We start from the raw sequence: 22803 nt of genomic DNA, 5'->3' as shown, positions 1-22803 counted from the left end.
ATTATCATTGTTGACAAAAAATGACATATCATTTCCCTTCCAGTGTCTGAGAAAAATGGTTACAGAGAGTTTCAATGTTTTTGAGTGGTCGAAATTGTTGGGTACTTTCATAGAGAGGTGCTTTACTCACAACGATCCGAGCTCACAATCCTGTCTCTACGATAAAGATCTTGACGTTCTCCCCGACAACTTTCATTCCCGAGTTATTTGTAGCTGTAGCTTCTATAACAAAGCGATACGGTAAGACAAGGCTGACAAACAATGTTCTTTTTTTTTTCGCTGCAGGAAATGGAAAATGTGTTGGTTACGACCTCTGTCTTTGCAATTCCTCCTGGTCGGGTCGCGCATGCAGTGTTCCTGATTGCAGTGCTGTAAAAAATTGTTCTGGCCAAGGAGATTGTATCCTACCCAACGTTTGTTCTTGTTATCCAGCTTTTGATGGCGAATACTGCGACCAGAAGGCAAAACCAAACATCAATCCTCCAAGATTTAACCAAACATTTTATAACGCAGCCATTATGGAAAATTCTCCTGTAGGAACAGTGATTTTACAAGTAAAAGCCAACGATACAGATTCAGGAAGAAACGGTCAGATATTTTATGCCATACTTGGTGATGATAAAGTAGAAAGTATTCTTACCGTTGGTGGACAATCTGGAAAGGTTTACAACGCAAAGACGCTGGATTTTGAGACAATCGAGATGAAATCATTCAATGTGACCATGGTTGCTGTAGATAATGGATATCCACAGAAATCTGGAATCGCTACCGTACAGATAACAATAGTGGATGAAAATGACAATTGTCCAACCTTCATCGAGCCACCAGGAGATCTAAAACTAGAATTCCTTGCACTCATTCCCGGAGAAACCGTAACCAAAGTTTCTGCAATTGACTTGGATAGTGGAGTAAACAGCGACATAACTTATAGCCTATCCAAAAATGACGCGTTCTCTATTGATAACAAAACTGGTGTGGTTACTGTGGTGTCCGACTTGACAGAGAAAGTTCATCGCCTCACTGTTAGTGCCAGTGACAACGGGGACGTTTCTTGCATAACAGAAATCAGTTTGACAGTTGAAATTGGCGTCTTTCCGACGACAAAAGCCCAGACTAGACCCACCACTTCATCTACTTTGCCTGAGACTTTGCCTCCCAAAACAGAGCCCCGGACTAGACCAACCACTTCCTTCACAAACAGGAAATCCGAAACCTCTGGTACATCTACTATTCCTGAGACAACGGCGTTCACAGGTGAGTTTGTTTTCATTTGTCAATGACGAGAACATCATCAAAGCGCTTATATTGGCTGAAAAGTTAAATGACAACCTCAAACCAAAGAAAATAAATGATCAAAGTACTTAAAGGGTGATGAACTAATATGGAGCGAAGATGAACAAACGACAAGATTCACCTAATTAAAAAACAAAAACCTTGACATATTTACGTTAAATTTTTCAAGATTCATAAACCACGATTTAACCTCTTTAACAGTTAGAAATAACTATTTTAAATTTAAAGATGCATAAACGACGATTTGACCTCATTAACAACGGGATTAACTATTTTACATTTATCACTGAAATTAAAGATGGAGTAAACTCGCTTACCGATTCGATTCTGCAATTGAATCAGTACTGGAGAAACCGCACAGAAATGTCATGGAGAGATTGGAAAGAGTTAACGTAAACGTTATGTTCATTGAAAGTGCAAACAAGTTACCAATTGTCATAACAAATTCAGAAAGTTTTTAACTATTTTAACATCATTTGTATTATAAAAACGTAGTAACAACTCATTAATGAATAAAATAAACCGTGGTTTGGAAACCCGCACCTCGCATGCTTGACGTAAACAGATCCGAATCCTTCATCAAGCGGAGAAGTAAAAAGAATGAAGCAGCCGGAATTCATTCATTTCTTTTTCGTTCGAGTCCAAATTGGAAAATTTTCTTTATTCTTTCTTTTTGGACGAAGGAGCGACCACTTCGCATGTACCAACGGAGGCAGGCGCGGATCCCCAGGAAGGTCCAAATTATGCAATAATTGGTGGGTCTGCAGCTGGAGGAGTACTGCTTCTTTTGATTGCAGTAGTGGTGATCAGAAAATGTCTTTGCAGAAACAGCACTTCTTCAGAAACTACGGGGAGATGGAATGCTGGTACGGATTTTGAGATGTCTTTGAGGAAGTGAGAACATCTTATATCTGATGACAGGTTTCAAAATGAAAGTTTGCCTTAGAGAGAAAAAATCTGAGATAACTTCTTGGGTTACCTGTGGTCACAGTCCTTTACTCGTATACACAGTAGTAAAGAGAAGCTTTTTTTATACAAGCTCACTTACGGAGTTGATAGTATTAGTATCAATATCAGTCAGTAACAAACAGAACATAAGCGTACGTTGCAACGTTAGTGGCATTAAGAGATTACAACTCTCACTTAAACCTAGTATATCGCTGTTATATATTGATTATTAGTAGTAACGGAAGTAGCAGTGGTAATACCGGTAACAGTAGAAGTAGTTCTAGCGATGGAGAAGCAGTATGCTGTAGGAGTGGTGTTAACAGGGGCAGTAGCAGTAACAATAGCAGTAGCAGAAGGCCATCAACTAACCTAACTATACATCTATATCTCAGTTAGAGATGGTTACTGGTGACATATCTCTAGTTTTCCATATATCTTATATATATTTTCCATATATATATATAGGTGAATAATTTTAGGAATGAAGAGTAGACATACTAAGTTTAATTTTCTATCTGATTTTGAATATGAGATAAGTTTGAATAAAAGCTTAGTTGGCTGCTAATTTCGTTGTACAGTAGTCGTTCAAAGTAAACAAAGTACAGGCAACTTACTTCAAGGGGTCTCCTGCCTTCCCATCAAGGGGTAAAGGCCTGTGTGTAAAGACGACTGTTGGGTGTCAGTTGGAGCTCAAGGGCGTAGCAAGGGTGTCCTGGGTAGCCGGTGACTCCCTCCATGCACTCCCTAGTCCCTACACTGCTAGCGCTGAAAATCTTACCCACTGATATCATCGCAAGGTTTAGCACAAGAGATACGAAGAGAACAAGAGAACTACACAATATTAAAGTACATCAGATCATAGTTTAATTCATTCATGTTTCACCTTAGTTCCTAGTATAAAGACCATAAAAAACAGGGTATAATTGAAAACTAGACACAAAAGTTACAACATTGCCATAATGACAGAAAACCTCACGATCGTAAGATTTCTTTTCACATAATCATAACATAATTGGTCTAAGGGGTACTTAAGCTTGTCTGTTTGAAAAATGTTTTGCTATTTTTTTATGACAAAACCATGCAATGTGCATATTGTTTATGATTGAAGAAATGTAAAATGGTTTCCATGTTTACATACCCTGATGTAAACATGCGGGAGGTTGGGAGAACACGAGATAAGCGTAGGAAACCACGACGTGAACCGGAGTGGTTTCCAGCTTATCAAGTGTTCTCACAACCCCCCAAGTCTTTTATTAAATAACTAATGAAAGAGGAACGAAAACCGTGTTTACATACGCTGATGTAAAATGGTTTATGGCCAATCAGAGCGCACGTACTATTTGAATTATTTTATAAATCTACATCATAACTTAGGTTGATTAAAAGGAGAAAATCTAGGGAAACTCTGCACGTGTTTGACAAGTTTAGTATTTTAGAATTGACAGTGTCTGAAACCCGGGGACGATGTTCTCAAAACTTGCAAAGCGATCAACACGCATGCTTGTCTTTAGTATCTTCAAGCAGCTGGTGCACATTCTATTCATTTGTCGCGCCAAATATGGCTACAGACCACACGACCCTTCTCAGATAACTCAAAACAGCGTATATCGAACTTTATTGCAAAATAATTCACTATTGCGTGACGATTACACACCAGTTATACGTTTTCAGTTAACTTGACGAAATACGCGACAAAAGCACGCGACCCCTCTCAAATAACTTTAAAAAGCACATATAGAACTTTTTATTGCAAAATAATTAACTACTGCGTGACGATTGTACCCTAGATATACATCTTCAGTAAAAAATCACAGTAAACTTGGCGAAATACGCGACAACAGCACGCACACGTGATGCATACTTCCATTTTCACAGACATGATGGGTTAACTGTCCCATTGCACTGCCTAATTACAAACGTAGCACGCACACTGTCCTATTACTGCTCAAATCGGGCTGGTGATAACCAATCGCGTTCAAGAACTTTGTTATAGTTTTGATTAACATTTGTAATTGAACTGAGACGTCGAAGTATAATTATTACAATTGGAGCTGAAATCATACCCATAAAAGGGTTAAATCTTTGACTCTAAAGATCTGATTTTTAATTCTCTCCTCTAGCTGCTAGGCGTTTCCTTTTAATTAAGTGGTAGAATTTGGTGTTAGATCAAGATAACAACTTCTACCTGATAAGTTTGAGTATTCTCATACCTGTTTGCTGGATAATGTATTGATACCATGGGCAGATTAATTAGATGTTGAACATTCCTAGTTAAAGAGTTTAAATTGTCTGTTTCCTGAGACAGCATTTATAACTGCCAATTTAGCAACATATCTGCAAAGTTTAAAATCAGACTTTCAAAATAACGGAAAAATTTTTTTCCCATATTACCTGAAATGTTGTTGATTTTAGATCTAGATGCATCATTGCACTATAAACAAGATTCTTTTGTACAACATACCATAAAAATGGCACAGATATACGAAACGTAGCCTTGCGATCTACAAACAAATTGGCAATGAGATACAAAGTGAATGCTTTTACATTTCCACACTGAAAAAAGATTGCCACTAACATTGTGAAAAGTTTCACAACCTCTGCGAGAAGGACTGCCATTGAAGTAAAGTAAATTTTGTTTGATCTTGTCCTGGAGTAGCGAAGCAGAGAGAAATAGCAAGTAGCTTGGAGTGTTAAGATGACAAAGATGAGGACCAGAAACAGCGTGGATGAAGTAAATGACATAGTATCTGAAACACAAACATAACTAAACAGTTTTATTCACTCAAGTGCAATTCATGAAACTAGGAATACTTTTACTCAAGGAATACTGTATATGGTGCTCCAAAAAATTTTAACTCTTTCACTTCTAAAAACTTATCTACATGTAATTTCTCCTCACAATTCCAATATGTTCATTATAGCAGGTTATAAAAACATACAATAGGCCTTTTGGTGAGTAGGTGTTATCTTGATATAAGACCAAAATCCCATCTAGTTCATAAGGAAATGTGGTAGCAATAGAGGGGAGAAGTACTCAAAGGATCATGGGAGTTAAAGGGTTCACCCTTCAAATCCCAAGTTCCGCTGACTTTTTACTCTCCCCTCTGGCTGCTATATATTTCCGTGTAAATTGGTAACGAGAATTTGGTGTTAGATCAAAATAAAAAATTCTTACAGAAAAGTTTGAGGATTTTCATTACCAGTTTACTGGATAATGTATGGATATTATAGGGAAAAGTTACATGTTAATCACTTCTGGGAGTTCAAGGGTTCAAGCCAATCAGCTGAGAGAAAACTAAGCAGCCTACAACAATGGTGATCAATTTCCGGGTTTGAAGTTTTTCTTTTGTGTTCTGACTTGAATGTGATTGGTTACAACGTAACGTAGACGTCAACAACAGAAAAATGAATAATTTTTGAAGGTTTTCTGAATCTCACATTGAAAACTACCCATACTATTGCAATTCCTGGGTTTTATTGGCTCACAAGAAACTACATCTAAGCTAGCTGAGCTTAAATACAATGGACATTTTCAAAAAATCAATTAGAGTTTTTTCTAATTATTATTTTCTTTTCAGTTAATGCAGCTGAAACATTTTTCCCTTTAATTTTTTTTTTCGAGAAAAGAAGAAACAGTCATGTCAGGGGTGAGGAGTTAGTGCTGTCCTGGGAAGAACTAAATTCTAATCGCGTATGGAAGCTATTGATTGAGTTATATATAAAACCGCTTCTCACACTGCACAACAAAATTAAAAACAATCCATGCTTTTATTCAAACTTGTTTCACACTCAAAATCAGATAGAAAATTAAACTTAATATGTCTACTCTTCGTTCCTACAATTATCCTCCTTTGATATACGGGAAACTAGAGATATGTAACCAACAATCATCTCTAACTAAGATTTAGATGTATAGGTAAGTTAGTTGATGGCCTCCTGCTATTGTTACGGCTACTGCCCTTGTGAACACCACTCCTACAGCATACTGCTTCTTCCATTGCTACAACTACTTCTATTGCTAGCGCCATTACCACTGCTATTTTCTGTACTACTGATAATCTTTATATAACAGCGATATACTAGGTCTAGGTGAGAGGTTTAATCTCTTAATGACACTGCATTGCAATGTTTTTGTTCCGTTTGTTACTGACTGATATTGATACTAATATTATCAACTCAGTAAGTGAGCTTGTAAAAAAAAGCTTCCCTTTACTGCTAAGTATACGAGTAAAGTACTGCGACCACAGGTAACCCAAGAAGGTAGCTCGGGTTCTTTCTCTCATGGCGAACTTTCATTTTGAAACCTGTCGTCAGATATAGCATGTTCTCACATCCTCTTAGACAGCTCAAAATCCATACCAGCATTCAATCTTCCCGTAGTTTCCGGAGATGTCCTGTGTTTGCAAAGACATTTTCTGATCACCAGCGCGGCAATCAAAAGAAGCAGTGCTCCTCCAATTAAAGACCCACCAATAATTCCATAAATTGAACCTTCTTGAGGAACCGCGTCTGCCTCCGTTGGTACATGTGAAGTTGTCGCTCCTTTGTCCAAAAAGAAAGAATAAAAAAATATTTTTTAAACATGAACTCGAACGAAAAGGCAAGGAATGAGTTCCCGCTAATTTCTTTTTTTACTTATCCGCTTGATGAAGGATTCGGATCTGTTTACGTCAAGCATGCGACGTGCGGGTCTCCATTCCACGGTTTATTTTATTCATTAATGAATTTTTATTAACTTTTTATAATACAAACGATGTTTAAATAGTTAATCACTTTCTGAATTTGTTATAACAATTGGTAATGTGTTTGCACGCGAAATGAACACAACGTTTACGTTAACTATTTTCAATCTCTCTATGACATTTCTATGCGGTTTCTCCAGTACTAATTCAATTGCAGAACTGAATCGGTAAGCGAGTTGACTCCATCTTTAATTTCAGTGCTGAATGTAAAGTAGTTAATTCTTCTTGTTAAAGAGGTTAAATCGGTTAAATATGTCAGGCTTTTCGTTTTGAATTGGGTCAATCTTGTCGTTTGTTCATCTCGTTCATCTTCGCTCCATATTCGTTCATCAACCTTTTAAGTATTTTGTTCATTCATTTTCTCTCCTTTGAGGTTGTCGTCTAACTATTTAGCCAGGAAAAGCGCTTTGATGATGTTCTCACCATTTACATATAGAAACAAACTCACCTGTGAACGCCGTAGTCTCAGGCAAAGTAGATGTACCAGAGTTTTCGGATTTCCTGTTTGTGAAGGAAGTGGTAGGTCTAGTCCGGGGCTCTGTTTTCGGAGGCAAAGTCTCAGGCAAAGTAGATGAAGTGGCGGGTCTACTCTGGGCTTTTGTCGTCGGAAAGACGCCAATTTCAACTGTCAAACTGATTTCTGTTATGCAAGAAACGTCCCCGTTGTCACTGGCACTAACACTGAGATAATGAACTTTCTTCGTCAGGTCGGACACCACGGTAACTACACCAGTTTTGGGATCAATAGAGAACATGTCATTTTTGGATAGGCTATAAGTTATGTCGCTGTTTACTCCACTGTCGAAGTCAATTGCAGAAACTTTGGTTACGGTTTCTCCGGGAATGAGTGCAAGGAATTCTAGTTTTAGATCTCCTGTTGGCTCGATGAAGGTTGGACAATTGTCATTTTCATCCACTATTGTTATCTGCACAGTAGCGATTCCAGATTTCTGTGGATATCCATTATCCGCGGCAACCAGGGTCACATTGAATGATTTTATCTCAATTGCCTCAAAATCCAGTGTCTTTGCGATGTAAACCTTTCCAGATTGTCCGCCAACGGTAAGAATACTTTCTACGTTATCATCACCAAGTATGGCATAAAATATCTGACCGTTTCTTCCTGAATCTGTATCGTTGGCTTTTACTTGTAAAATCACTGTTCCTACAGGAGAATTTTCCACAATGGTTGCGCTATAAAATGTGTCGTTAAATCTTGGAGGATTTATGTTTGCTTTTGTGCTCTGGTCGCAGTATTCGCCATCAAAAGCTGGATAACAAGAACAAATGTTAGGCAGGACGCAATCTCCTTGGCTAGAGCAATTTTTTACAGCACTACAATCAGGAACGCTACATGCGCGACCCGACCAAGAGGAATTGCAGAGGCAAAGATCGTAGCCGACACATTTTCCATTTCCTGCGGCGAAAAGAAAAATAAAATCGTTCGTCAGCCTTATCTTATCGTATTTATTTGTTTTAGAAGCTACAGCTATAAATAATTCGGGAATGAAAGTTGTCGGGGAGAAGGTCAATATCATTATCATAGAGACAGGATTAGGAGCTCGGATCGTCGCAAGAAAAGCACTTCTATATGAAAGTGTCCAACAATTTCGATCACACAAAGACATTGACACTCTCTGTGACCATTTGCTCTCGGACCGTGGAAGGCAAATAATATGTCATTTTTTGGTAAAAAAATTATGTTCTCCTCGCTTGTTCATAGGAGTTGCGACTTAGGAAAAGATTTCTGACGAAACCATTCTAAATTTCAAAATAATTTACTTACCAGAGCAAAAGTTTACAGCCTCACAAGAAAAGTTACTGCAGTCAGTTCCGATGTATCCAAAGTCACATTTGCAGAATTCAGCTTCCACGCACGCACCATGGGCCGAACAATTATTCACGGTTGTGCAAGTGGGCTGACTGCAGTCATCGCCAGTAAAACCAAGGTAGCAACTGCACGACTCATTCAGCATCTCGGTAGAAACGCAAACACCTTGGCCGCTGCAGTTTGCGAGATGACTACAGTCCGCCATCTGACCACAATCCGCTCCAATAAATCCCGGAAGGCAACGACATTTGTTGCTGGAAATGCACTCTCCTCTTTTGGAACATTGATTGACAGCTTCACAGTCAGGAAGAGCGCAGCTTACTCCGGTCCAACCATAATCACAGGCACATTTGTCAAACGCCACGCAGCTACCGTGTTCTTGTTAACAGCAAGCGGGAAAAAAGGACATGAAAACATTAGTACTAGCATCGGATCAGGAGAACGTTATAAAGGACTAAAAGTCGGGAATTACAACTCGAACACTCTAAATCACTATTAAGTTCAATTCTGTTGAGCAGAAATTTAATTCTTTCTGAAAGAATCATGTCTCTTCAGAAAAGAATTTATCATTTCAGATTCTTCGTCCCCAGAGGAGAATTATAATTCTAAGGAGAAGAAATCTGCTTCTTGAGGAAAGAACTGTGGGTCTTCTCCCAAGGTAAATAATTCTTATGAGAAGAATCTCGTGTATGTTTGATTTTTGTTCGAAGAGTGCTATTTTTTCCCACATGAACAAAATTCGTTTGCCAAGAACCAGTTAATGGTGTATTCTTCTGAAAAGAGGCACGGCCCTTCTCCCAGGATGAAATCCATTTTAGCAGAATCTCATTTTTTTAAGCAAGCTTATCAGAAGAATTACTGCTCCTCCCTGAAGACACGATATTTGATTGGGAAGAATGTCAGTTTCTGGGTCTCCTCATGAGAATTTTTGTCCTTCACCCAGGAATGAATATTCGTTTTTAAATTAATCGTTCTTCACATGAGATTGACTTTGCTTGTGCGAAAAAATCACATTCCAAAGTATTCTTGCTGATGAAGTCTTTGTGCTCCTCTGAGGTCTGAATATAACTTAATTCGTAAACTACGTATAAAATTTCCAAAGACAACTCACCGGAGCAATAATCCAATTGTTCGCAAGAGTATTGGGCACAATTGCTTCCAGTCCATCCCATATTACATTTGCATACATCGAAATCCACACAAATTCCATTTCCAGAACAGTTTGATACATCGTAACAAGTTGGAACAATACTGCAGTTAGCACCTAGAAATACGAGAAATGTAATTGTTTTAAGAACAAGTAGTACTTCGGGCGATATACCGGGCTGATGGTATTTTTATAAGCATAAGGTAGCTATGTAAAGTACGAACTTTAGAATAAGATTTCTGCCTAGCACAATTAAAAGCAAAAGTGCATTGATTGAATAATTGATCAATCTCATCTTTTCTTGGTATGGCTGATTATTTAAAAAAAGCCGTTACCAGTTTACTTTTAAACTTGCTACACTATAATCTCTTAAATAAATTTAGCCTTAATTATCCACTCCGCTCGTCCATTGTGACTAATTGTTCGCCTTCGCTCCCCACCAACCACGAGCCAACCATGGTGAAACCTGCTGCTGATCCATCTATTCTTTTTGGTTATCATGATTACTACAACTAAAATGAAACACTCCTCTCTAGACCCCCACCGATTTTTCTCGCCTTCTCTTACCACTGATCTTTTTTTTTTTTGAATAATCTAGCATGCGTTTATGATAACATCAACAACAAACAGCCGCAGAAAGATTTATGTAACTCACCTATGTAGCCAGGATTACACTGGCAAACATCCGTCATTTTGCAACTGCCGTGTTCAGGGCTAGTACAGTTGTTAACTCCAAGGCAAGTGGCTGTAGATCACAATAATTTAAAAACCATAGCATTTTGGTGTGATATAACGGCGTGTCGTTGGAAAATCATGACAAAGGGCACTTCTATCGGAAAATAAAACGAGCGCTTGACCTCTAGAAGCAAGCGAAACGTCCACTGTCCCCCTTCATTCTTTCTCAATCTTTCAAACTCGATGCTAGTTGAAAAATTAGATCAACTTTTCCTGAGAAAAAGACAAAATCCATCCTGCTCAAACAATCCAATAGAATGCGACCTTAGCCCATTTATAGTCTTTGAAAACATCCATTTAGCAGCTTAAAAGAGTTTCCTGGTGTCAATATGAGGAGATCATAGAACAAAATGAATATACTCTATTTTAGTTAGAAGACGAACGGCATAACCTTCCAGTTCACAGCTTCGTCCTTCCCAGCCCAAGTCACAGACACAAAATCCTTTAACACACTCGCCATGAATGGTTGAACAATTTAGACAAGAGCCTAAGGGAAAGAAAATTATGATGACAAAGTCAAGATCGACGAGGTACGATTTTTGTGTGAAGATGCCAGATAGCAGCGCTGAAAAACCCAACTGTGCTATGTTAAAACTGAGAATGGAAATTGAACTTACTGAGAAGCTCCGAAAACAGAAAAAGTCTTAACAACACACAAACGAAGTAAAAAACACACACGCACAACAAAATTTAGCGAGCCCTTATGCTGCGTATAACTGTATGTCTTATACAGAATACAGAGAAATACAATTTACTGAAGAATTCTAGCAGAGAGATCCAGGCGTCCGCATTGACTATCTAACACCCGTTGATAAAACTCAACTGAAAATAATCAATACCTTTGTCACAACTCTTCCCTGTCCAACCTTCGATACATTTACATGTTCCATTGATACATCTCCCTTTACCTGAGCATTGGCCAGGACAATCTTAAACAGAGAAATCGAATTTTGCGAATCGATTAATAAAAATAATTTGATGTATTAACCACAAAGAATCATATATCGTGAACATAGTGAAGCCAGCAAGTAAGCGCTCCGACCTTTTAATACTGTTACTTCAAAAATTCCTTATTGCGCACTCTAAAACTTTCAGGTTGTTATGTTTAATACAACTTTCATCAATGATAATATCTTTGAGGCACTTTTTATCCAATCTCTATATTTTTGGATGATAAGGGGTAACATTTTGATATAAAGTGAAAAAGCAAATGTCCTTACACTCTAAAGACAAACTAAATTAGTTCTTAAACTTATGAAATCATCCTTATAAAGCACTCGTTAAGAAAGCTTACCTCGTTTAAAAGTTTCCTGATCAGTAAATGTCGTATCATTGGTAATGGCGACATCGAATATGCAGTCTTGTAAATCGTTATCAGAGATGTTCAAGGATTTGCACATGCTTGTTGCAATCTACGTTGAAGATAGATTGGTTTTTAAGACAGACGAGTCATAAATTCCTACTTAAATCAAGAAGTACATCTCAATCACCTTGGGTCTTTAAACAAGTGCCTGGAAGCTTAGTTCAAGTTAAGGTAAGGAAAAGGGCACTAAGCTAAAGCAGACTCACTACATTCCTTCAAATCCTGGCTTGACGTGATGGTTTTGTTTTTTATTTCAGCGTTTTGTTTTGTTTTGCTTTTTTTATGTGCCTTCTTCATGGTATGCCATAGGGTTCGTTAAAGAAGTAGGTTTATCTTTTTTTTATTTTTGTTGCAGTCGAGTTTCCCCTTTTTCAGCAATGGCAAATGAACCGCGCGAAATCCAATTTGGTCTGCGATCAAACAAGTGAGGAATGAGGATTGAAGCGTTCTGTCCAATCACACATTCACAAGGCATAAACTAATCAATTACACTGTTCAAATAAAAGCAGTGCAGCAACATAGTCCTATCATTGCTCAAATGGTATTATTGCTAAATGACCAATCACATAACAGATCTAAGTCATGGCTTTGATTTATTCACATGGGTTTGTTAACCTGCAGTAGAGACTGAGAAATTCCGTCCAGTGCATACGCAGGTATGTATGTGGGATCTGTGTACGTTATGTCCATTATGTCATCGTGATAAAAGTTTGATGAGTTCCATGACCAAGAGTCCCTTGTGCCTGAGCCATCGTGGCAACCCGTGATCCTCCCTTTTAAATGAAAGACAGTTTCATCCGCATATAGGTTGATACAGTTCGACAATTTGTGCATTGCTTATCATGCCGAAGATAAAGTGTTTATCAGATTACTACCCCATTTATAGTGATTAAAAAACCGGAGGAAGGTTACATCGGATAACGAAGCTAAAGTTACTTAAAACATCCTCGTTTGGCTTATCTTAAAATCTCTTTAAAGTTTTGGTGTACATCTGCATCTTTCTACAACTTCGCTCAGTTATTAAGCTCGCCTAGATTGATTATTTCAATGTCTGCACACTGCTGCTGATTCTGTTGCTCAAATCTGTTGTATTTTAAGGTTGCTCTCAATACCAATAAATGTTTAACTAAAAATATTGGGTTAACATCTAGATCAAACTATGTGATAAACTTTGCTTACATGATTCAGCAAATTGAACGGCGTTATCGTAAAGAGTTCCGTCAGTTCCCATGAAATCGTTTGTGGCATTGTTATCCATGGAGCCACACAGTCCTTCAGTGTGACCTTTGTAAGCAGCAGTCGGCGAATAGAGAATATTCAAATACTGTCTCTTCATAACTCGACTATGTCGAACGTCGATGGTTACTGTTACACCTGAGAGAAGTAAATCAGACATTAGACGCAACGAAATGTAACGAGGGTGCAATACCACGGTAATGAGGGCTTTCTTCTCTGACCTCTGTGGCCTGAGTTCGACTTTCAAGATCGGAGTCACATACCGTCAAGGAATAACCGACCATTTCGCTTAGGTTTCGTTTCGCCGTCGACCAGTTCGTTACCATCTCAGTTCGTTTCGTTAACGTCTCGGGCTAGTTCAACAGCGTCCTAGTCCTATTGATTGATTTGCTGACATTTCTTCTCAGTTTGTGCATCTCATTAAAGTCAAACCCTTTAACCCTTTAACTCCCGTGAGTGACCAAAACAGAATTTCTCCTTACTATATCAATACAATATCATACAGAAAAGCGATGAGAATAAAGAAATTATCAATTATGGGATTACTAATTGATCCGATGCCAAATTTTCCAAACTAACATGATGAGAATCGTTTGGCAGACAGTAAGGAGAGTTGCTAACGGGATCTTTGGAGTTAAAGGTTAAGTGATAAAGTTCCTATACTGGCTTAGAGGATTTTCCCCGGGGTTGGATTTAAGGTTTTCTCTCTCTCACTAGCAAAAGAGCAAACAACCAACCAACAAACAAACAAAATAAACAAATAGACATAAGGAAAACCCTCCAAAATTTGGCCCAACATGATGGACGAAGAGCATCCCTTGAAACTCTCTTCGCATAAAAGCATTTATTTGGAGAATTTGAGAAGCTAAAAGCATTTTTTATTTCTGGGTAAAAGTACAGCTCACTAGTATCCATACTTACTGATATTATGAATGACCAGGGCAAAAAGGAAAATACTTTATATTTTTAGGACTTGCCTGTATCATACTGAAGTGAAATTAAAACGACGCTGTTCTCCTCAGCCTCAAACGAAAAACTTCTTTGATGATCCAAAAACACTGTGCCATTACTTATTTCAATAGGTTCTGACAAATTGCTAGTGGCATTAATTTCCACTCCATCGATTCTGTCGAGAAATCAAAGTCAGTCACTACAAGTTCTTGAATGACACTGGTTCAACCAAGGTGACTTGCATCCCTTTATTCGGGCTAATGAGTCAACACCGCAATAGGTTGTATTTGAACAAATAAGTACCTTGAAGATCCCAGTCACCCTGGCTACAGCCTCTATTATAGAAATACTTTGTTTAGTGATTAAGGAGCAAAAACCAAACCTTGTAATTGGCAAGTCCTGAACTCTTTCAGTCTTGATCGTCATAATCGTAACAACACTTCTCCCAGCTTTGAGTGCAATTCCACCAATAAGCGAAGCTCGCTTGTAACAATAAAAACGAAATTGAAGACCAAAATCGTTTTTAACACTCTTGCAACCCCAGAACTCTCCAATTCCAAAAAAGTCAAAATTAACACCTGGTGAAGAAGGTAAAAATCAAAAACTGCAGTCATAAACATTACACAAACCCTGAAATAAAGCTCTCATTTACAAATGAAAACGTAAAGGTTTGTCGGAGATCTATCGTTTAACTGAGTAGTTTGATTAGCAAATTGTTGGACCGCTCACATGGTTTTTAAATTTCTCTTTATCTCTCGCTCGTAAATGAGTGAATATAGAATCCGCTTTTTCTTGTCTACTTACCATCTAATGTTTCCAGATGTGGGTCACCTCCACCATTTGCAATTAAGCGCTCACAAAATTCTCCCTCCCACCCTCCTATACAGTTACACACCGCTTCACACTTCGGGGCTATGATAGGATGTCCGTTACCTGAACAGTCTGTAAAGCGAATTATCATGACTTTGACAAAAGAATGATCATTGTTGTGTATATTTAGAGAGGACTGAAACATATATAAATACGTTTTTAATTTCCGTACTTCGCAATATTATAATGATTAGGGAAAAGGAACGCGCAAAATATGCCACAGTATTACACTGTAAAACAGGGTAAACATACGAACGGGAAGTGGCGCAGCATAATGGCCGTGCTGAATGATCGAAAATTTGCTTTTTTTGGCTTTTAGGCTCAACTAAGATAAGCAATGTCGAGCCAGACTCGGTAACATATGTTCTGTGCCCTTCGCAATTTAATTTTCTTCTATCGCGTTTATCACCTCCTCGAAAACAATGACAAAACGCAAAGCAGCCATTTTGAAATTTAGTGCCCTTGCTATGGTCACCTTGCGCAAGGTGATTGTAGCGAGATATGACGCAATCCTCAACCAATCAGAACGCGCGCAGTTCTATGATCATCAGGGCCCCGGTTGTTGAAAGCTGGGTTAAGATAACTCAGTGTTGGTATGAAATTTGATTTTGGGTCTGAAAGCGTTAAAAGGAAATTTAGCTCAAATTGTTTTGCTTGCAATTTGATCACTGGATGTTATAAATAGAAAAGGGGAAATTTCCCCTAAAGGCTTTTGAAAACAGAAAAAAAGAAACCTGCATTAAAATTTAAGCCTGGGTCAGCGCTAATCGGGCTTCGAAACAACTGGGCCCTGCTGAGTAATCATTGTAAATAATCAAATTTTAATGTTAATGACTTATGCTTACGCTATATGCCAATTCTTTTACAATTGGCTTTTTCTCTGTTTCTTTTTGCATTCTCTATAATAACGTTACAGCAATTAGGTTCACACTTTGCAGGTCTATTTACAATTACATACTCTGAAGATGCATCGTATCTGGCTGATTGCAATCAGGGCCCGTTCGTTTCCCAACACAGATAGGTCCCTTTCCACATGGAAATTGTCCGGTCTTACTGTTTCCGAGAAAGTAAATGAATAATGAATCCATAAATTTATCTATTGGCCATTCGGTCAGTCGGCCAGTAAGTCATTCAACTGATTACCCTGTTATTCAGTCTGCCAGCTAGTCAATCAGTCAATCAATCAGTTAATTAATCCATCATTTCTTCAGCCTGTCGGCCAAATGGCTGCCCGGCCAGTTGGTCAGTCAGGTGTATTATTGTTGCAATATTCTTCCAACTAATTATATCTCTAGCAAAGCTTCAACCGATCTCTTTTGAGGTGACATGATCATTTCATCACATTTTTTTCTTCATGAGACTTAAAATCACTTTAAGACCAAGCAAACTGCAGTATCTGCGGACCGGAAGGTTATTTACACGCTTGAAGCTCCGGGCTATATCACATTATGTGAAAGAATTATTAGCACTCTTACCCGCATGGTAGTCCATTCTCAGGTGTTTGATTTCCATTCCCAGGTGTTGGATTGTCATTTTCAGGTGGTCTCGGTCGCGGGGAAGGAAGTCCCACACATATCTGTAACAAAGAACATGAAAATTATATTGAAAACGAATGAAATAACGCCATGTGAAGGGCGCTTACTACAAAGGACAAAATGCAGGCGGAATATAATTGAAAGGTAAAATTATAAAAGATAGCATTAATTCATGTAAGATGTAGTTACAATAACTTACTCTCTCACTTTTAACTGGACATATACAATCCCTAGGAAAGAACGGTTAATAGTGATTAAATAGTTTAATAAAAACTGAAGTCATGACCACCATTCACTAATCTTTATATGGTCCGTTTTCTTATCTACTCTCTTATCTACCTATTTATGTTCACGCACTCTCTTGCCTACAAACAGAACAAGGCGTCTAGGTTTCTTTCCTAGAGCTAAAAAGTAACTCAGAATTTTTTTAACCAACGTTCTCATTATTGTTGTTTCTCTTTTCCAAACAATTTTTTTTACCTATTTCATTATGCAAAAAGGACGAGGGGAATGATTTTCTCTTTAGAATAATTGTTTCTTTTGCCTCCATTAGCTAGGGAAGATCCCACTTTGTTCATAAGCATTGCATTACATTTGCAGGGGTATGGGATATCATTTTTTTCATTTATAGCCTCCTTTTGCTCGTGCATTTTAGGCAGTTAGTTTCATTAACAAAAGTGAGTGTATAGTTATTACTTCTTTGTGTCACTAATCTATATGTCAGGAGTCAGGTTGTTTGTATAAAATGTGAAGGTTTTTTTTTACCAGTAACGTTTTCTCTGAGAAAATCCCAAAGGAAGTTCAAGTGTCAATTGTTTTTTAAGAAAATTGACCGAGACACCGAGATTTACACCGGAAATTCCGTAGAAGCTTTCCAATTCAGCAGGTTTGTTTCCACTGCATTGTGACGAGGGAAGCCGTATGTTCAGACCAGCTTCTAGTGGTACGCTTACAGATACCTCCATGGAAAGGTCCAAATACTCAAAAACAGCTTCAACTGAAACAAAAGTATCTTCATTAAACCCTGTCATAAGACTAGAACGTATGGTCGGGGTAGCTAGTGTTGAAAATAGAACGATTTCCTAATTAGAATTAAATGCAACTATCTCTTAACTGAACCTTACCTGACGTAAACTTTATCTAATTTATAATCAGGAACTTTGGTTAAAACTGGATAGAAGTAGGCCGCACGAAAGAATAATTTGATTGATCTCACCTAAATCGTCAAATAAACGAAAATCTGTTGTCTTGATTGCCTTTGATTGCGATTTTGGAAACGCTGGCAGTTTCACTGAGATTTTGGGTGTCACTGTAATCTTGACGAATGCTCCAGCTTCCAATTGCGGATCTGGGCTGCTCCAGTCTTTGCGAAGAGTAACCTATATTAATTAGTGATATGTCAAAAATGGATAAAATGTGATGTCAAAAATGGATAAAATGTGATCTCAAACGGAGAAAAAAAAGGAAAAAAAATGGTAAAAGAGAGGAATAAGGAAAGGAGAACGAGGTAGCTGATGCTGATGAGGAGAACATGGCCACATAAAGAACGCAGAATTTCAAAGATTGAGTCGTGTGATTTGATGCTTCCCTACCGAAAAAAAAAGGCCCTTTCTATCCTAAATGCAAAGCGAGAACGGTAGGCCTCCATTTTCTCAGCAAGATGATGATTGACAAGAAGAATGTCAAGAGGACGAACGTTGAAAGAAATTATCGCGATTGAAAGTCCAAATAATTTTTAACCTGATTGAAGTCATGATAAAAGAAAAGACAAAAAAACCCATCATTCTATAACAGTGCTTATTGCGGAAAAGCTCAGGAATCATTTGATTTTGGAACAGTTTAGTGAAAATTAGCGGTGTTGCAATCCTTGATATCCGGTATCAAGGATTGCAACACCGCTAATTTTTCAAGAAGTACAGGCCGTCATTTTGTCAACAGATAGAGACCTGTCTAACGGAAAAAACGTTTATAGAGTACATCTAACACTTAAATGATCAATAAACTGAAAACTTTAGGTATAATTTTTCTTCCCTTACAGTATCAGCAGTTTTGTAGCAACTGCCACGGCTCCAACAGCATTCGCCTCCAAGAGAGACTCTTCCGTTGACTGATAATGAACGAGAAATTTTTCCCTAGGAAGAAAGGCCAGAAAATTAATTCAACCCCTTCGTATTTAGGCGATATTTTTCTTCCCTACTCGAAAGTATAAATTGCTGCTGCAATGTAGAATCATTAAATAGTAGGCAAGATAGAGGAAATACAATTGTTTGTGTTAACTCATTGAAGTGTTTCATGACAGTGTACGATGGTTTTTTATAATAGAGATTAAATGAGAGAGCCGTAATGTTTCCAAGGTCAGTGGTCAAAGTTTAGCACGTAAGAATTGAACCGCCAACTTACAGATAATCCAGCAGATGCATCTCCTGTTATTTCCAAGAAGATGCCGGCAGGGATTCTAATTGGCCCAACGGGAATGTAAATTGAACGACCGAGCTGTTTTCGTTTCATGATGGTTAGGTCTCTGTTATATCTGTAGACAAAAATAAAAAGGATGATTAATTAATCTCCATCAGCTAAGTCGTCTTTTGCTCGTAGGCTGACTATATTGGACCGCAAAATCACACAAGGATCAACTTTAAGAATCACGCAAGAATTAATTTTAAAAGGAAAGTGTTGTCTTTATCGCAAAAAAAACGAAAAAACTCTCCATCATAACATCAGTTTCTTAGATTTCATTTTACATTATTAATTTCTTTTGCCGGAAGAATAAATCGGATTAATCTTGGGGTTAAATTAAATTTGCTTACCTCAACTCCCTATCAACACTAAATTCCAGAGAGGAATCCAATCTCCCCTCTAACTCCAGGCCAACAGTCGCGTCCTCTATTCCGAATCCGTACCGCTGTTTTTCTATCTTAAGAAACATAGTCAGTTCGAAAAACATTTCCAAAGAGACTTGTACCTTGGCGCTTTCCGTTGACAGCAACTGAGAAAAAAGAAAAAATTTTGCAGGACATAATTTTGTGGAGAAATTGAGAAGATTTAGATAGATAACCTTATCATAGCATTTACATAATTCTCTGGTTTGTTACAATACTTTTGCAGAACTATTAAAAGATGCTGTACCTTGTGATGTATTCCGTCGGGTTTAAAACTTGCCAATTCGAAATCGTATCCTGTTGAGCGCCTACTTCGTCTGTTGTGGCCTTTCAGTATGTTTATATCTACAGTTGTAGTAATGGTTCCATTTCCGTCCAATTTGGCAGATATTACTTCCACCAGAAGAAAATTTCCGCTGGAGTAGACTTCTACAACCTAAGGTTTGAGATGATATAAGGTGGTAGAGTTAGCTCAGATGATTACCAAATGCAAAACTAGCTGAAAAAAAATGACGACGATGAAACAAATCACACAGGTCAACTATCACAGCTTCACCTGGCTTAAATTCAAGTTAGAGTAAACGCACCCAAAAAATCTCGAGTCATAAATTTTATGATACTTATTTCTTTCCCCGAGTGGGGGAACTCCTGAAGATAGCAAGAGTAATAGCAAGCCTATTGAAATTAATATCCTGAAGTTTTGATGAGTTGGCTTGTCACTCTATTAAGAGACATGCTATAATTCTGTAGTTCCTGAATGATACTCCATATTCCGAACGGTGGAAGCACTCTTTGCAACCGACCACGCTGAGTCTTAGTACGTATTCAGTGATCCCTCCATTTTGCTTACTTAAGATGGTCGTGCTTTAATTTGTTAATCTAACTCGAACCTTAAACGAACATTACCTTTGCAATGAAGGCTCCACTAGGTCTTCCAATAATTGAGTCATTGACAAAAAACTGCCGACCTCCATCCTCTGGTTTTGAAAGAACAAGGCCTTCGTTGTTGTCCCCTCCGCTACAGGATACTGACCCAGAAAGCCTTTTTTTACTTTCCTGTAGTCTGGTTTGTGGGAGCAAGTAAAAGTAAATTAACTCAAACGAAAACTTAAGAATTAGTCGAGCGTGGCATCCAAGGTCTTGAATTTTAGGGCAGGATCTCTTACACTTTAACAACTTAGTCACCGGTTCAAACGAAATTCACGCACAATAATTGTAGATAGATTTTAGTTCTATCGACAATAATTTTGTAAATAAAATTTGATGGGCAGAAGTGGTTTCGAACAAGTTCGGTTTTTCGGTCATGCTTTTCAGTAGCCAGCTGGACTGCCTTCATTCGATCATTTGGGACTTTTGTTGCTCAAGATATTTATCAAATTGATGTCCGATAAGTAAATTACTGAGTCACCAGTAATCATGCTAAGGCTTGCCAACCCCATAAAGTCATTCATGTATCTAAAAATTCCATGGAAAGTTAATAAAAATACATGCTGGTTTAATAAGCAAAAATGTCAGTCTTGAACAACAATGCTAATATGGTCATTATTCAACAGATTTCTAGGTGCAGTTTACGGAAAATCTTTGCGTTTTGGGGAGAGAAGGTGATCCTTTTTTCGCTGTCAAATGTCTCATACCCCACTTATACTAGTGCAAATATGCCATCGTCTCAACTTCGACCCGCCTGAGATCAAAACAAAGAGTAATCATTAATATAAATACCTTGTGCCTGTCCAATGAGAGTTTGATTCACATCTCTGAAATTTCGTTTCCAAGTAATCGGTGTTGTTCGTTCTATGAACTTTAACAACAGTCTCGATGAAACCATCACTGGTATTGGACACAACTATGTCACCTTTCTTTGGGATGGTATTGTTCTTTTCTATTACCAGGTAAAACGAGTGGACAATGATTTTTCCAGTGTCATACGTGTGACCAAGGCACTTGTATATCTCTAAAATAATAATTAAGAAAACTGTTTGAATTTCCTTGAGTTGAGTATGACTTTTCGAACCGGAAATATCTTGCAGGTCCTGATGGTCTATTTTCTGTTTATCGTATCTGTGCTTGTTTGCTCCATTGCGTGTCTTTCATGCACTTATGAGGTGTTATACAACGCATTAAATCGTAGATATAACTAAATGATCTTCAGTCATTTAAGAAGTTTTAAGAGAGTGTCTCTGTAAGAGCGGTCCGGTCGATTTTGCTTGAGACACGGATTTCGCTCGTTTCTCGTGTGTTGTAAGACATTCATGTACCTATACTAAAACCACAATCAGTTTGATCGGATCTCTTTATTTTTCAGAGTTTTACGGAAATTAAATTTCACTCGACCGAAGGCTTGTTGTGACACTTTTCAAGACTTTAATTTCATACAACTTTAGAGGACAATTTACAAAAAACTGCGGAACTCAGCAAAAAACAAATACCACAGCCATGTATATTAACTCTATCTTATCTATCGAGGCGACTTTCGTAAACATCACGTGTCAATCAAGGAAACAGGAAGACTTGAATGACACCTTATCGGTTCGCCTAAATCAAACACGCCAAAACCGATCAAATTCAAGGTAAATTTTTGAAAAAGTGAGGCGTTCTTAACTGATCCAACAAACATAGCTGGGAAGTAGGTGCCATAGAAAAGATAACTACAGAAAAAAACTTTGCGGCCCGACCTTTACGAGAACTTTATAACTCCGTGAACTTACCTAATTTTCGGCAATCTCCAAGTTTGGCCGCCATTTTGAGGGACTTGTCAACATGAAGCGTAACCGATATAAATCAAGCAGGTTAATCTTAAACCGTCAGAAATACATACGAAAGCAATTCAAATGAACTTTTCTTTCAATTCAAGCGGCAAAATTTGAAATTGTTTGTTAAACTTACCATCCCCATGCGACCATTTATTCCAACAATACAATCACTACAACTTTCTGAATTCCCCTCGTCGATTCCACCGCAAGAAATAACCTGTGCCACCCAAGCTTCGACTCGAATGTGAAGTACGAATCAAATAACATAACTGCTTCATCTTCGCGGCAATATCACGCTGGTATTTTGATTTTCCGATCGACAAGAACGGCGATCAAGAATCGATCGGTTTGTTTACCTCGTAAACGTGACCGCTGACCAGCTGCTGAGTGAAAACAGTACGGTTCAGTGGCGAGGAGCGGGGTGAGGGGTGGATGCGGGCAGATTATCAAAAGGTTTTTGGGAACATTCGATAAACATTAGGATTCTCAGTCTTAATGTGAAGGCATACTTCGTGTTGCAGAC

The 22803-nt window shown here is 38.1% G+C and overlaps 2 protein-coding genes across 2 annotated transcripts in view; one reads left to right on the top strand and one right to left on the bottom strand.

The window, feature by feature from the left end:
* Window positions 1-2806, top strand: part of LOC113686526 (uncharacterized) — a 30212-nt gene extending 27406 nt beyond the window's left edge. Inside the window, exons 36-37 of the mRNA XM_089207783.1 lie at window positions 286-1254; window positions 1977-2806. Of these exons, the coding sequence (XP_089063909.1) occupies window positions 286-1254; window positions 1977-2191 (1184 nt within the window). The 3' untranslated portion in view covers window positions 2192-2806. The remainder of the gene's footprint in view (window positions 1-285; window positions 1255-1976) is intronic.
* Window positions 2807-5990: 3184 nt separating this feature from the next.
* LOC113686613 (uncharacterized) overlaps window positions 5991-22803 on the bottom strand; it is a 56598-nt gene continuing 39785 nt past the window's right edge. The window contains exons 18-41 of the mRNA XM_089207782.1: window positions 21250-21481; window positions 20437-20593; window positions 19778-19966; window positions 19459-19637; window positions 19052-19181; window positions 18688-18783; window positions 17868-18030; window positions 17417-17648; window positions 16851-16881; window positions 16592-16692; window positions 16075-16169; window positions 15051-15188; window positions 14629-14824; window positions 14273-14421; window positions 13239-13433; window positions 12675-12832; window positions 11991-12108; window positions 11536-11625; window positions 11088-11183; window positions 10617-10706; window positions 9926-10078; window positions 8770-9192; window positions 7432-8400; window positions 5991-6783 (exon numbers count right to left, since the gene is read on the bottom strand). Of these exons, the coding sequence (XP_089063908.1) occupies window positions 6569-6783; window positions 7432-8400; window positions 8770-9192; window positions 9926-10078; window positions 10617-10706; window positions 11088-11183; window positions 11536-11625; window positions 11991-12108; window positions 12675-12832; window positions 13239-13433; window positions 14273-14421; window positions 14629-14824; window positions 15051-15188; window positions 16075-16169; window positions 16592-16692; window positions 16851-16881; window positions 17417-17648; window positions 17868-18030; window positions 18688-18783; window positions 19052-19181; window positions 19459-19637; window positions 19778-19966; window positions 20437-20593; window positions 21250-21481 (4595 nt within the window). The 3' untranslated portion in view covers window positions 5991-6568. The remainder of the gene's footprint in view (window positions 6784-7431; window positions 8401-8769; window positions 9193-9925; window positions 10079-10616; window positions 10707-11087; window positions 11184-11535; window positions 11626-11990; window positions 12109-12674; window positions 12833-13238; window positions 13434-14272; window positions 14422-14628; window positions 14825-15050; window positions 15189-16074; window positions 16170-16591; window positions 16693-16850; window positions 16882-17416; window positions 17649-17867; window positions 18031-18687; window positions 18784-19051; window positions 19182-19458; window positions 19638-19777; window positions 19967-20436; window positions 20594-21249; window positions 21482-22803) is intronic.

Source organism: Pocillopora damicornis, chromosome 5, assembly GCF_964200805.1.
Source record: "Pocillopora damicornis chromosome 5, jaPocDami1.2, whole genome shotgun sequence".
Taxonomy (NCBI): Eukaryota; Metazoa; Cnidaria; class Anthozoa; order Scleractinia; family Pocilloporidae; genus Pocillopora; species Pocillopora damicornis.
This window is presented reverse-complemented; position numbering and strand designations above follow the sequence as displayed.